This window comes from Clinocottus analis, unplaced genomic scaffold (assembly GCF_023055335.1).
Source record: "Clinocottus analis isolate CAN_PGR_092001 unplaced genomic scaffold, fCliAna1.0.p SCAF_40, whole genome shotgun sequence".
Lineage (NCBI taxonomy): Eukaryota > Metazoa > Chordata > Actinopteri > Perciformes > Cottidae > Clinocottus > Clinocottus analis.
In genome coordinates this window covers 1,170,923-1,184,198 of record NW_027176154.1, presented here as the reverse complement: position 1 = coordinate 1,184,198, position 13,276 = coordinate 1,170,923, and the positions used below count along the sequence as shown (strand labels likewise).

Here is a 13,276-nt window from a genome sequence, read left to right as displayed (position 1 = left end):
TTAGGGTTCACTAGTACACGAAGTCATGTTCTCTCTGGGTTAGGGTTCACTAGTACATGAAGTCATGTTCTCTCTGGGTTAGGGTTCACTAGTACATGAAGTCATGTTCTCTCTGGGTTAGGGTTCACTAGTACATGAAGTCATGTTCTCTATAGGTTAGGGTTCACTAGTACATGAAGTCATGTTCTCTCTGGGTTAGGGTTCACTAGTACATGAAGTCATGTTCTCTCTGGGTTAGGGTTCACTAGTACATGAAGTCATGTTCTCTCTGGGTTAGGGTTCACTAGTACATGAAGTCATGTCCTCTTCTTGTCAGTGTGGGGCAGGAGGTGCAGAGATTGAGCGTCATCAGTAACTTGCCGAGCCTCGTTCGTCAGAATCCAGCCGAGACTTTCCGTCGGGTCATACCAAAGGTTCGGGTACGTACACAGTCAGTCAGACGTGGTCATGTGAGTGCTGTCAGGAAGTGGACAGCCATTGTGGGAAATGACAGGTCTGTTGTCCAGGTGTGTCATTCAGGTAACCTTTCCCGTCTGTCTGACTAAGGAGGTCCTGAACGGAGCCGGAGCCGAGATCCAACTGGCGGCGGCGGCCTCGTTCCTGACCGTCCTGCAGGACGACATCATCCTGATCCACACGCACACCTTCTCCATCCTGAAGACCGTCCTGCTGCACCTGAACCACCGAGACACAGGTTACACCACCTGAACCGCATGAACCACCTAAATCAATCATAAACCACCTGAACTACATAAAACACCTGAACGACATAAAACACCTGAACTACATAGACCACCGATCCCCAATCTTTTTTTGCGCCACGGACGGGTTTCATGTAAGACAATATTATCTCAGAACAGCCTTCACGCTGTGGCTGATAAATGTGACGTAATCATGATGTAATAAATATGACAATCACAGGACCGTCATGTAGACAAATATAAAGTGCATAAAAATACAACTCATCATTATGCTGATTAGTGGGAGCTCAGAACCTATTTCTCTGCAAGGAGCTGGTCCCATCTACTCCTCAACTTAAACCTTTAGTCCCATCTACTCCTTAACTTAAACCTTTAGTCCCATCTACTCCTTAACTTAAACCTTTAGTCCAGTCTACTCCTTAACTTAAACCTTTAGTCCAGTCTACTCCTTAACTTAAACCTTTAGTCCCATCTACTCCTTAACTTAAACCTTTAGTCCCATCTACTCCTTAACTTAAACCTTTAGTCCCATCTACTCCTTAACTTAAACCTTTAGTCCAGTCTACTCCTTAACTTAAACCTTTAGTCCAGTCTACTCCTTAACTTAAACCTTTAGTCCAGTCTACTCCTTAACTTAGACCTTCAGTCCCATCTACTCCTTAACTTAGACCTTTAGTCCCATCTACTCCTTAACTTAGACCTTTAGTCGCGTCTACTCCTTAACTTAAACCTTTAGTCCCATCTACTCCTTAACTTAGACCTTTAGTCCAGTCTACTCCTTAACTTAAACCTTTAGTCCAGTCTACTCCTTAACTTAAACCTTTAGTCCAGTCTACTCCTTAACTTAAACCTTTAGTCCCATCTACTCCTTAACTTAAACCTTTAGTCCCATCTACTCCTAACTTAAACCTTTAGTCCAGTCTACTCCTTAACTTAGACCTTTAGTCCCATCTACTCCTTAACTTAAACCTTTAGTCCCATCTACTCCTTAACTTAAACCTTTAGTCCCATCTACTCCTTAACTTAAACCTTTAGTCCCATCTACTCCTTAACTTAGACCTTTAGTCCAGTCTACTATTTAACTTAGACCTTTAGTCCAGTCTACTCCTTAACTTAAAAACCTTTAATCCAGCCTACTCCTTAATTTAGACCTTTAGTCCCATCTACTCCTTAACTTAAACCTTTAGTCCAGTCTACTATTTAACTTAGACCTTTAGTCCCATCTACTCCTTAACTTAAAAACCTTTAATCCAGCCTACTCCTTAACTTAGACCTTTAGTCCCATCTACTCCTTAACTTAAACCTTTAGTCCAGTCTACTATTTAACTTAGACAATTAGTCCCATATAATCCTTAACTTAGCCCTTTAGTCCCATATACTCCTTAACTTAGATCTTTAGTCCAGTCTACTCCTTAACTTAGACCTTTAGTCCCATATAGTCCTTAACATAAACCTTTAGTCCAGTCTACTATTTAACTTAGACCTTTAGTCCCATCTACTCCTTAACTTAAACCTTTAGTCCAGTCTACTGATAAACTTAGAGGTTTAGTCCCATCAACTCCTTAACTTAAACCTTTAGTCTGGTCTACTCCTTAACTTAAACCTTTAGTCCAGTCTACTCCTCAACTTAAACCTTTAGTCCCATCAACTCCTTAACTTCAACCTTTAGTCCAGTCTACTCCTTAACTTAAACGTTTAGTCCCATCTACTCCTTAACTTAGACCTTTAGTCCCATCTACTTCTTAACTTAAACCTTTAGTCCCATCTACTCCTTAACTTAAACCTTTAGTCCCATCTACTTCTTAACTTAAACGTTTAGTCCCATCTACTCCTTAATTTAGACCTTTAGTCCCATCTACTTCTTAACTTAGACCTTTATTTCAGCCTACTCCTTAACTTAGACCTTTAGTCCCATCTACTCCTTAACTTAGACCTTTAGTCGCGTCTACTCCTTAACTTAAACCTTTAGTCCCATCTACTCCTTAACTTAGACCTTTAGTCCAGTCTACTCCTTAACTTAAACCTTTAGTCCAGTCTACTCCTCAACTTAAACCTTTAGTCCAGCCTACTCCTTAACTTAAACCTTTATTTCAGCCTACTCCTTAACTTAAACCTTTAGTCCAGTCTACTCCTTAACTTAAACCTTTAGTCCCATCTACTCCTTAACTTAGACGTTTAGTCCCATCTACTCCTTAACTTAGACCTTTAGTCCAGTCTACTCCTTAACTTAGACCTTTAGTCCAGCCTACTCCTTAACTTAAACCTTTAGCCCAGTCTACTCCTTAACTTAAACCTTTAGTCCAGTCTACTCCTTAACTTAAACCTTTAGTCCAGTCTACTCCTTAACTTAGACCTTTATATCCAGTCTACTCCTTAACTTAGACGTTTAGTCCCATCTACTCCTTAACTTAGACCTTTAGTCCAGTCTACTCCTTAACTTAGACCTTTAGTCCAGCCTACTCCTTAACTTAAACCTTTAGCCCAGTCTACTCCTTAACTTAAACCTTTAGTCCAGTCTACTCCTTAACTTAGACCTTTATATCCAGTCTACTCCTTAACTTAGACCTTTAGTTCAGTCTACTCCTTAACTTAAACCTTTAGTCCAGTCTACTCCTTAACTTAGACGTTTAGTCCCATCTACTCCTTAACTTAGACCTTTAGTCCAGTCTACTCCTTAACTTAGACCTTTAGTCCAGTCTACTCCTTAACTTAGACCTTTAGTCCAGCCTACTCCTTAACTTAAACCTTTAGCCCAGTCTACTCCTTAACTTAAACCTTTAGTCCAGTCTACTCCTTAACTTAAACCTTTAGTCCAGTCTACTCCTTAACTTAGACCTTTATATCCAGTCTACTCCTTAACTTAGACCTTTAGTTCAGTCTACTCCTTAACTTAAACCCTTAGTCCAGTCTACTCCTTAACTTAAACCTTTAGTTCAGTCTACTCCTTAACTTAAACCTTTAGTCCAGTCTACTCCTTAACTTAAACCTTTAGTCCAGTCTACTCCTTAACTTAGACCTTTAGTCCCATCTACTCCTTAACTTAGACCCTTAGTTCAGTCTACTCCTTAACTTAAACCCTTAGTCCAGTCTACTCCTTAACTTAAACCTTTAGTTCAGTCTACTCCTTAACTTAAACCTTTAGTCCAGTCTACTCCTTAACTTAGACCTTTAGTCCAGTCTACTCCTTAACTTAAACCTTTAGTCCAGTCTACTCCTTAACTTAGACCTTTAGTCCCATCTACTCCTTAACTTAGACCCTTAGTTCAGTCCACTCCTTAACTTAGACCTTTAGTCCAGCCTACTCCTTAACTTAGACCTTTAGTCCAGCCTACTCCTTAACTTAGACCTTTAGACGTTGATGTCTACGTTGTTGTTGACATTTAAGTTGCTGTGTGTCTTTGACAGTGGTGGGCAACGCGTGGTTGGAGACCCTGCTGTCGGCCATCAACGCTCTCCCCAAAGAGACCATCAAACAGGAAGTATGATCAACTTCTTGATTCGTACCATTCATTATGAATTAGTATTAGAACAGTAAAACAGTAAAAGCACAACAGTATGACATCACTCAAGGCAGAAAACAAGATTTAAGACACCTCTCTCTCTCTCTCTCTCTCTCTCTCTCTCTCTCTCTCTTTCTCTCTCTCTCTCGCTCTCTCTCTCTCTCTCTCTCTCTCTCGCTCTCTCTCTCTCTCTCTCTCTCTCTCTCTCTCTCTCTCGCTCTCTCTCTCTCTCTCTCTCTCTCTCTCTCACTCCCTCTCTCTCACTCCCTCTCTCTCTCTCCTTCCCTGCCTCCTTCCCTCCCTCCCTCCAGGTGCTGAATCCTCTCCTCTATCAGTCTCAGCTGTCTCACTCTCTTCAGGCTCGACTGGCGAGCTGTCGAATTCTGGGAAGAGTCGCCTGCAAGTTCGACAATCACATGTGAGCTACTACAGTAGTACTACTGTAGTAGTACTACTGCACTATTACTGTACTACTGTAGTACTAGTACAAGCTGTGTACAGTGATACCACACTCACACAGTGGTAGCGCGCACACACACACACACGCTAACAGGTGTGTGTGCTCCTGTGCATCAGAGTGAAGAAGGAGCTGCTGCCTCTGGCCCGGTCCTTGTGTCAGGATGAGGAGTCGGCGGTTCGAGCCTGCATGTGCCGTCAGCTGGAGAGCATCTCCAGAGCGACGGGGTAAACATCAGGAGCACTGAAGCCCCCAGAAGCAGAGCTCCTGCTGGGCTCACAGCTTGTCTCCTGTTACGCAGGGTGGAGGACACCAGGACGGAGCTGCTTCCTGAACTTGTGGAGCTCGCCCGAGACGAGGAGGGCGGCGTCCGCCTGGCTGCCTTCGACACTATCATCAACCTGATGGACATGATGGACGCTGGTGAGTCTCCAGGCCGAGCTGCGGTCCCAGACTGGACTCAGATATGTACGCGCTCTGAAGTCACCCCTCTCTAAACCCCACCTTAAACCCCTCAAAAACTCCTTAGATCACCGACTGCATGTCGTGGTTCCCATGGTGATGTCCGTGTGCGAGGTGTCATCGCAGGTGGACGAAGACGCCGTTGCGTCTTTGTCGTTCCAGTTTGGGAAGGTCTGCAGCAGACTGGCAGGTGAGACCGAGAGACCACCGTGAGACTGTAAGACTGTGACCGGGTCCTGATGTCACACAGGAGAGGCAGGATGAGAAAGAGTTAAGTTCTGCCGAACTAAAGCACAACGAGTTCACGTTGGGGGTGAAGGGCTGGCCCGGTGCCCTCACAGCGGGAAGGTGAGGGTTTCATCCCAGAGCTTCTCTTCAAGAACTCATAGTTCTGCACTCAAACTTGTCTCTGATGAAGGACTGTTCTCTGATGAAGGACTGTTCTCTGATGAAGGACTGTGTCTCTGATGAAGGACTGTGTCTCTGATGAAGGACTGTGTCTCTGATGAAGGACTGTTCTCTGATGAAGGACTGTGTCTCTGATAAGGGTCTTGTGTTGCAGGCTCCCTGACAGACGAGGAGAAGGCCCGGCTGCTGCAGAGGTTTAAGGTTCTGTGTGTTGCTGGTCTGCAGACTGAAGGGAACCAGACTGATGAGTCCACGCTGATCCGTTGCAACTGCTGCTACAACCTGCCGGTACGATCAGGTCTGAGTTCAGTGTTCAGTCCTCCAGACGACTGGTGTCACTTCCTGTTTGCTCCCTCTGCAGGCCATGGTGGTGTTTTCTGACTCTGCTCACTTCCTGTCAGAGCTCTACCCGTCTTTCTCCAGTCTTTGCTGTGACCCACAAGTCAGCGTACGACGAAGCGCCGCAGCCAGTTTTCACCAGGTCAGATCACGTGAACAATGTCTATTCTTTATGGAGCGTTCACACCGAACGTGTCAAAAAATTTACCGACGAGCGTGGACATTTTTTTCCACACACGTCGAGAAAAAGTGTGTTCACACCAAAAGCAGCAAGACTAATCACGGTGCCACAAAGGGGGCGTGGCTTATCTCAGCTTCTTTTCTGTGGAAAATTGAGCAATCTTTTTTCCGTTATAGACTATAGACAAAATAACCACCGGCAGGACGGCGGTGACGAGCGGAACACCTCAACGTTGATTGGCTAACGCAACTATGACTCACGTTTTTGCTGCCGGAGTTGGGACATTTCAACTCGCGCGTCGACCCGAGTTCGCCGCGCAGCCAACGGCTGTTGGTGCTGCTGGTGTGAACACACCGTTAGTCTCATTGGCATCTTGAGTTTGAATACTGGGTCATTAAAGTCTAAGGTTCTTGTTAAACGTCATCTGTGCCCGAGGGCCGAAGGGGTTGTAGTTAGTCTCTTAGTTAATCAAAGATGTGTTTTAGACAAGAAAAGATCTAAAGGATCAAACTGTTGACTCCTTACAGTTGATAGTTTGTCACATGACTTCCTGTCAGGTGGTGAAGCTGCTCGGCTCAAACGTCCAGCTGGTCCACAAAGAGCTGCTGGCTTTGCTGCAGGATGAAGCTCTTGAGGTGAGTCTATGGGAATGTTGTTTAGTCTCTCTCTCTCTCTCCTTTAACGCTTCATGTTGTATTTGTTTAGATATGTTTTATTGATGTGCCCACTATTCAGCACATGCTTGTGTTATCGTTCACACTTGTTGGAGGATATATCCACACATCCCAATGCACACAACGTCTCACAGCCCAGAGCAAGCACACATACAAGTTCTTCTGAACAAACGCTGGTTTCATATACATACCAGAGCTTTGGTTGTTGTTTTTGAGGTGTTGGACGCTCTAATGAATCACCTGGAGGAAACTCTCGAGGCAGTTCTTTCCAGAGGAGAGAACCTGGTGCTGGACAACAAGGTGAGGAAACCAACGTTCAGCCCTTTCATGATATTAAACCTGGGTTAATCTTAGTTCTTCTGGTACCTTTTTCACATCTATTGCCTCTGTAATCTTGGTTCTCGTGTGTCCTCTGATTCTTCTACGTTCTCCTGCGGTTTACGTGTTTCCTCATCAGTTCCCAGAGCTGCTGTCAGCTCTGCTGTTGGCGGAGCAGAAGGTTGGCTCGTCTCTGCGTTGGCGGCTGCATGAGAAGCTCCTGCAGCGTTACAGCTGTCTGGCCAGACTGCTGCCTGGGGAACTGCTGCACCAGAACTTCTCCATCCGCATCTTTAGCATCCTCACCACTAATGTCAGCGCTACAAGACACGGCTCAATACAACATGTGAGCCAGTGAACAGGCAGGTAACCCCCCCCCCCCTCTGCGGTTCTTGCTGTTACAGAAGGTGTTGCCGGTTCAGAGAGAGGCGGCTCGGACATTCTGCACATTCTTGCGTTACAACCGCAAACATGAGCAGCGTCAGGAGATGATGGAGCGACTGATCCAAGGTCAGCATACTGTGGTGGTTCGGTCTCAGGTACTCTGAGGGATGTTGTGTATGAACACTGTTCTTAAATCCATCAAAACCTCCTGAACGCCCTGTCGATGCTCGGGGACTGCTGCAGTCAGAAGACTGAAGAACAGTGTGATAACAGCAGAACCCTTCGATGGCTGTCAAACTACATTTTGATAGTTTGTCTGGTATTTCAGATCTGGCTCAGGGGAGGAGCTACTGGAACCGCCTGAGGTTCCTCGATGTTTGTGAAACGGCCTCTGAGATTTTCTCCAGGAAATACTTTAACAAATACTTCCTGATCCCTGCGCTGGAGCTGGTCCATGACCCTGTGGCCAATGTCAGGTAGAATCTGTCTTTGTGGCATCAGATGTGACATAGCTGTCTGTCTGCTCACCTGTCCGCTCACCTGTCTGTCTGCTAACCTGTCTGTCAGGTACAAGCTGTGCCAGTTGTTGCCCAGACTGCGTTCATCGCTCCGCCTGCCGGCTGACAAACAACTGCTGCAACAGCTCGACTTCTGCGTCCAGAAACTCCTTTGCAGAGAGAAAGACAAGGACGTAGTGGCCACCATCCGCAAGGTACCACCTGCACTAACTGAGACCAGCGCAGACCTGCTGTTACTTCCTGTAGGTCTAAGATGGATCTAGTCCACAGAGACCAGGCCAGACTGTCAGAAGACAGAATAATACCGTCTGTGTGGTCATGTTTTTCAGACAGTCCTGGAACTGGACAAACTGGACCTTGCGGAGCCGGTAAGCTCTTTGTTTTCATCAACGACTGGTCTGTAAATCACAGCTGAGTGTTCGGTTTCACTTTAAACTCTTTATGCCTCCATCTAGTATGTTGTGTCTCAGCAGTTTCACAAGAGGCAGGAGAGGGATTTACTGGACCAGAAGAAGGAAAAGGAGGAGAACCTGCTGCTGGAGATGGTGAGTCTGAAGCCGACAGATGATCTGGAGTCTGAATATTTCCGTTTTGTTTTGATGACGTCTCCTTTGTCGTCAGGAACAGCTGGAGCGCCAGCAGAGTGAAGGGAAACTGAACTCTGACAAACATGCAGAGAGAAAACGTAAGCAAAACTCACATTTTACTTTGAAATCAGATGATTGACATGAGTGGCTGCCGTTATATTCTGGCTGTTTAAATACATGTGATGGAAAAGTTCTATATCTTTTTGGCTAACTTGTATTGCTGGTCAGAGTTAACTACTCATAGTATAATCCAGTTTGTAAACTATCTTTCTTTGACAGGCAGAGACAGTAAGACCAGTCTATCTGCGACCAAATCCATTTCTGTGTCTTCGTCTGGCGCCACCTTGTCGTCGGCCGGTAAGAGAAAACATGAATGGCGACGGCTGCAACTCTTGTTGTGGCCACTAACTTAACTCCCTGTGGTTAGTTAGTTAGGACTAACCCTTCAACTCTTGTTGTGGCCACTAACTTAACTCCCTGTGGTTAGTTAGTTAGGACTAACCCTTCAACTCTTGTTGTGGCCACTAACTTAACTCCCTGTGGTTAGTTAGTTAGGACTAACCCTTCAACTCTTGTTGTGGCCACTAACTTAACTCCCTGTGGTTAGTTAGTTAGGACTAACCAACGTCCGTCTGGCATCGAGGCGGGAAAGTTTGAAAATACTTTCAAAAGTAATGAAAAGGGAATATCAGGGATGTTTTATGATAAAAGAGACAACAATGTAAAAGCAAATTAATACATTGGGGCTTTCTACACACACACACACACACACACAGATGACGATGATATTTCTTACAGGTAAAGAGATGAGGAAGGCTAAACTGTCAAGGAGTCGATCTCTCAGCAGTCAGCCGACGGCGTCCCAACCGGCCAACGCAGACCGACCTCTGTAAGGACCGAAGCTTCCTTCCTTTCAGGGTCCTCAACACCAGCTTCCCGTTTCACTCCTCAGGCCCCTGCTGTTCAGGAGCAACGCTCAGAACCAGAACCAGTGGTCCAAACTCAATAGGAGGGCGTGGACGTGTCACGGGAAGCTCGCAGAGTGAGGACCCAAATGCCCATGCAACAGTTCAAAGTAAATGATAACAAAAACAACACTATAATTAAACGCAGCCTTACGACTCACAGAGAACACACAGTACGAACCGACAAGGAGATAAACGAGGTTTAAATACAGGTAACGAGACACAAGTGGACACAATGGGGACAGCACAGGTGAAGGGATACACAACCAAGAACCAAATAGACATAATTCCAGACAATCACCAGAACAGGAAGTGCAGAGACACAGGGGACACAAGACTACAAAATAAAACAGGAAACAGAAAACTAAAATCATGACAGGACCTCCTTCTCAACATCTTTGAATGAAAGAAACGGATTTTGAAAATTATGTTGTGTTTTTGCTTGCAAATCTAATACATAATTAATTAATAAAAATATGTAACATTATTAATAAATCAATCATGAATCATAAACCCATGAATATTTGTATAAAAAAGTATGATGGTATCAGCTTCCGCCATGAAACACCATTAGTGCAGATGCTCATTGACCCTGCAGGCTCTTGAAAGTTCTTCAGTCCTTTTGAGTGACAGGACTGAGCCCAGTTGTTGTGTCTCCTGTGCTTTGAGTCTTCAGAGTCCACTTAGAGGGTTAGAGTCATGAAGGACGGACAGGTTGCCAAGATACTTTGTCCTCAATGCACTTCACCAGAGTGATGAGACGCATTTGGTTTCAGGGTGAGATAGAGCTGCGTGTCATCACCATAGTGGTGTTTCTGAATGATTTGATGGAGGGTAAGCTTGTCCACAGAAACAGAACCGGGCCGAGGGTGGAGCCTCGTGGCACCCGCGGGAGGGAATAACTGCTTATGTTGATGTAGAAGCTCCTATTTTTGAGGTAGAAAGCAAACCAGTTCAAGGCAGAGCCATCAACACCGACCCTGCACTGTAAGGTCCACCGTATGAAACGTGGTACTGAGGTGAAGGACATCTGTTATCCGGGACCCTCAAAGCAAGGTCCAAGTGATCTCAGGGTTTTGTTTTCTGGCTCTGTGTTTCAGAAAAGTAAAAGAGCTGAGCAGCATGTCTGGACCCGGGAAGTCCTCCATGTCCTTGAGCAAAGGTATCACCTGCCTGCATATTCAACACTGGCTCTGTCTAAAGTCAGGTAGCAGTTTTCAGGACTGCAGGACCATGACGGTCAGGGAGGACATGTGATTGTCTTTATTCACACATCACTTGTGTTTTATAGATGATCCCTTGAGGACCGCCCATTTCTCTACAGCGACCCAGTCCACCGCGTCCATGCCGGTCCTAATCCGCAGCAACACCACCAGCCTCCTGGAGAGGGCCAGTACACTGGACCACAGGACCAGCAGCCTAGATCAGAGAGATCATAGAACCAGTACACTGGACCACAGACTTTGTAACATGGATCACAGGAACAATATGATGGACCAGAGAACCTCTACTATTGACCAGAGAGACCACAGGACCAGTAACATGGACCAGAGAGACCACAGGACCAGTAACATGGACCAGCGCAGTAAAACGATGGACCGAGGTTGCGGGGTGAAGGACAGCCAGTCCAGGAAGCTGTCCATGTGAGTTCTGGTGGTAAGGGGTCATGAACATGTGATTTCATGACCCCTCATGTTTTTACAGTTTGTAACCAAGTTCCCTCAGACCAGATCCAGGTGTGGACCTGATACAAGGTTCTCTTTGAGTTTATTGATTCATGAATCAACGTCTGTGTGGATCTTATCTAAGAGCATCCCGGTTTAACCATGAACTAATCTCCATCTAAACTTAGTCTTAGTCTAAATTAATCCTGCTTTTTATTCAAATGATTTATGAGCTGTTTTGTCTTTTATTCTACAGAAACAGGAAGTCAAACTCTTTCAGCGTCCAGTCGGGAAGGGACTGAACATCCATGAGCCAATCAGCAGTCAGGGTTCACAAGTTTAAAGACAAGCAAAGGCTTACCCAGAATGCACCAGGACATCAGCTCTTCCAAACAGAGGGTTCATCCCAAGTCTCTTATTGTCGTTTGCTCGATTGAAACAGAAGTGGTTCTGCGTTGCCATCTTGACGGCCGTCCCAGAGCTCTCATTCTGCTCAGAGGAGCGAGGAGAAATCTCTGAGGAGCGAGGAGAGATCTCTGAGGAGCGAGGAGAGATCTCTGAGGAGCGAGGAGAGATCTCTGAGGAGCCACGATCAAGGAGCCACGAGAGCGAGCTTCCAGGAAGTGTTGTAACGCTGGACACGCCCCCTCACTGCTCATCAGCTGATGGACCGATCTCTGGAGTTTCATACTAGTCGATCAGAGAATAAACTCAAGTTATATGATGGAGTGTTTTCTTATTCACCATCTGGTTAAAATGTATGTTCATTGTAGTCTGAACAACAAAAAGACCTCAAACTACTTTCTTCATTTATAAAGGATTTGATTTGACTTGGGACCAGAGACACTAGAGACTTGAGACTAGAGACTTGGGACCAGAGACACTAGAGACCAGAGACCCTAGAGACTTGAGACCAGAGACCCTAGAGACTTGAGACTTGGGACCAGAGACCCTAGAGACTTGAGACCCTAGAGGCTTGAGACCCTAGAGACTTGAGACTTGGGACCAGAGACCCTAGAGACTTGAGACTTGGGACCAGAGACACTAGAGACTTGAGACTTGGGATCAGAGACACTAGAGACTTGGGACCAGAGACACTAGAGACTTGAGACCAGAGACACTAGAGACTTGGGACCAGAGACACTAGAGACTTGGGACCAGAGACACTAGAGACTTGGGACCAGAGACACTCGAGACCCTGAAGTCTGGTCTACTGAGCTGCTGTTGTGTATTTTAACAATCTCATCCTGTCTCCTGATTGGTTCAGTAAACACACTTACAAACCGTCTGTGTTCTCATTGGTCAGTGGTCCACATGCTGACATGTGATTGGCTGGATGAATGTGAGGCTGACTTAATATAATATGATGCCACTGTGAAGTTATATGACATTGTGTGTCAGTGAGAGAAGACAAACAAGTTTATTTTAATGTTTAATATTTATGTAAATACGTACAGGAGCTTTCACCATGCAAACAGTACACATGCTACGATAGCGGTTGTCATGCTAACTAAACAAAGTGAGGCTGAAGTCAGTTTATCTTTCGTTATTAGTCTTTACGTTATTAGTCTCAAGTGTCAAACGGGCTCAAAGTTGACCCCAAATAGACCTTTCAGGGTGGAGAGAGTGCATGCTGCCACTGTCAGACCAGTTAGGGGCTTTAAACTGAATTAAAACCAGTTCCACCAGTTAGAGGCTTTAAAACTGAATTAAAACCAGTTCCAACAACTAAACATGTGCTTCATGATTTGATGTCAGAACCGGGTCTATAGGGCTCTGATGTCAGAACCGGGTCTATAGGGTTCTAATGTCAGAACTAGGTCTACAGAGTTCTGACGTCAAAACCGGGTCTATAGAGTTCTGACGTCAAAACCGGGTCTATAGAGTTCTGACGTCAAAACCGGGTCTATAGAGTTCTGACGTCAAAACCGGGTCTATAGAGTTCTGACGTCAAAACCGGGTCTATAGAGTTCTGATGTCAGAACTGGTCTACAGAGTTCTGATGTCAGAACTGGTCTACAGAGTTCTGAGGTCAAAACCGGGTCTATAGAGTTCTGATGTCAAAACCGGGTCTATAGGGTTCTGATGTCAGAACTGGTTCCACAGAGTTCTTACAGT

The 13,276-nt window shown here is 45.4% G+C and overlaps 1 protein-coding gene across 1 annotated transcript; it reads left to right on the top strand.

The window, feature by feature from the left end:
• Positions 1 to 290: 290 nt before the first annotated feature.
• On the top strand, positions 291 to 12,877 carry ppp4r4 (protein phosphatase 4, regulatory subunit 4). The gene is made up of 23 exons (XM_068598718.1): positions 291 to 419; positions 547 to 694; positions 4,107 to 4,180; positions 4,513 to 4,619; positions 4,778 to 4,885; positions 4,960 to 5,081; positions 5,188 to 5,310; positions 5,683 to 5,816; positions 5,890 to 6,009; positions 6,606 to 6,683; positions 6,939 to 7,022; positions 7,180 to 7,353; positions 7,445 to 7,550; positions 7,753 to 7,900; positions 7,992 to 8,136; positions 8,272 to 8,310; positions 8,398 to 8,487; positions 8,564 to 8,627; positions 8,809 to 8,886; positions 9,328 to 9,418; positions 10,595 to 10,656; positions 10,786 to 11,137; positions 11,415 to 12,877. Exons 1-23 carry the CDS (start codon positions 291 to 293, stop codon positions 11,458 to 11,460), a joined length of 2,622 nt encoding a protein of 873 aa, XP_068454819.1. The 3' UTR covers positions 11,461 to 12,877.
• The last annotated feature ends 399 nt before the right edge of the window (positions 12,878 to 13,276 follow it).

What these genes read in the sequence shown, in the direction of transcription:
- ppp4r4 (XM_068598718.1), top strand. Translation starts at nt 291, where the DNA reads ATGAAGTCATGTCCTCTTCTTGTCAGTGTGGGGCAGGAGGTGCAGAGA. An exon ending in CCTGAACCACCGAGACACAG is followed by an intron (nt 695 to 4,106) that starts GTTACACCACCT and finishes TGTCTTTGACAG; the next exon opens with TGGTGGGCAACGCGTGGTTG. An exon ending in AAGAGACCATCAAACAGGAA is followed by an intron (nt 4,181 to 4,512) that starts GTATGATCAACT and finishes CCCTCCCTCCAG; the next exon opens with GTGCTGAATCCTCTCCTCTA.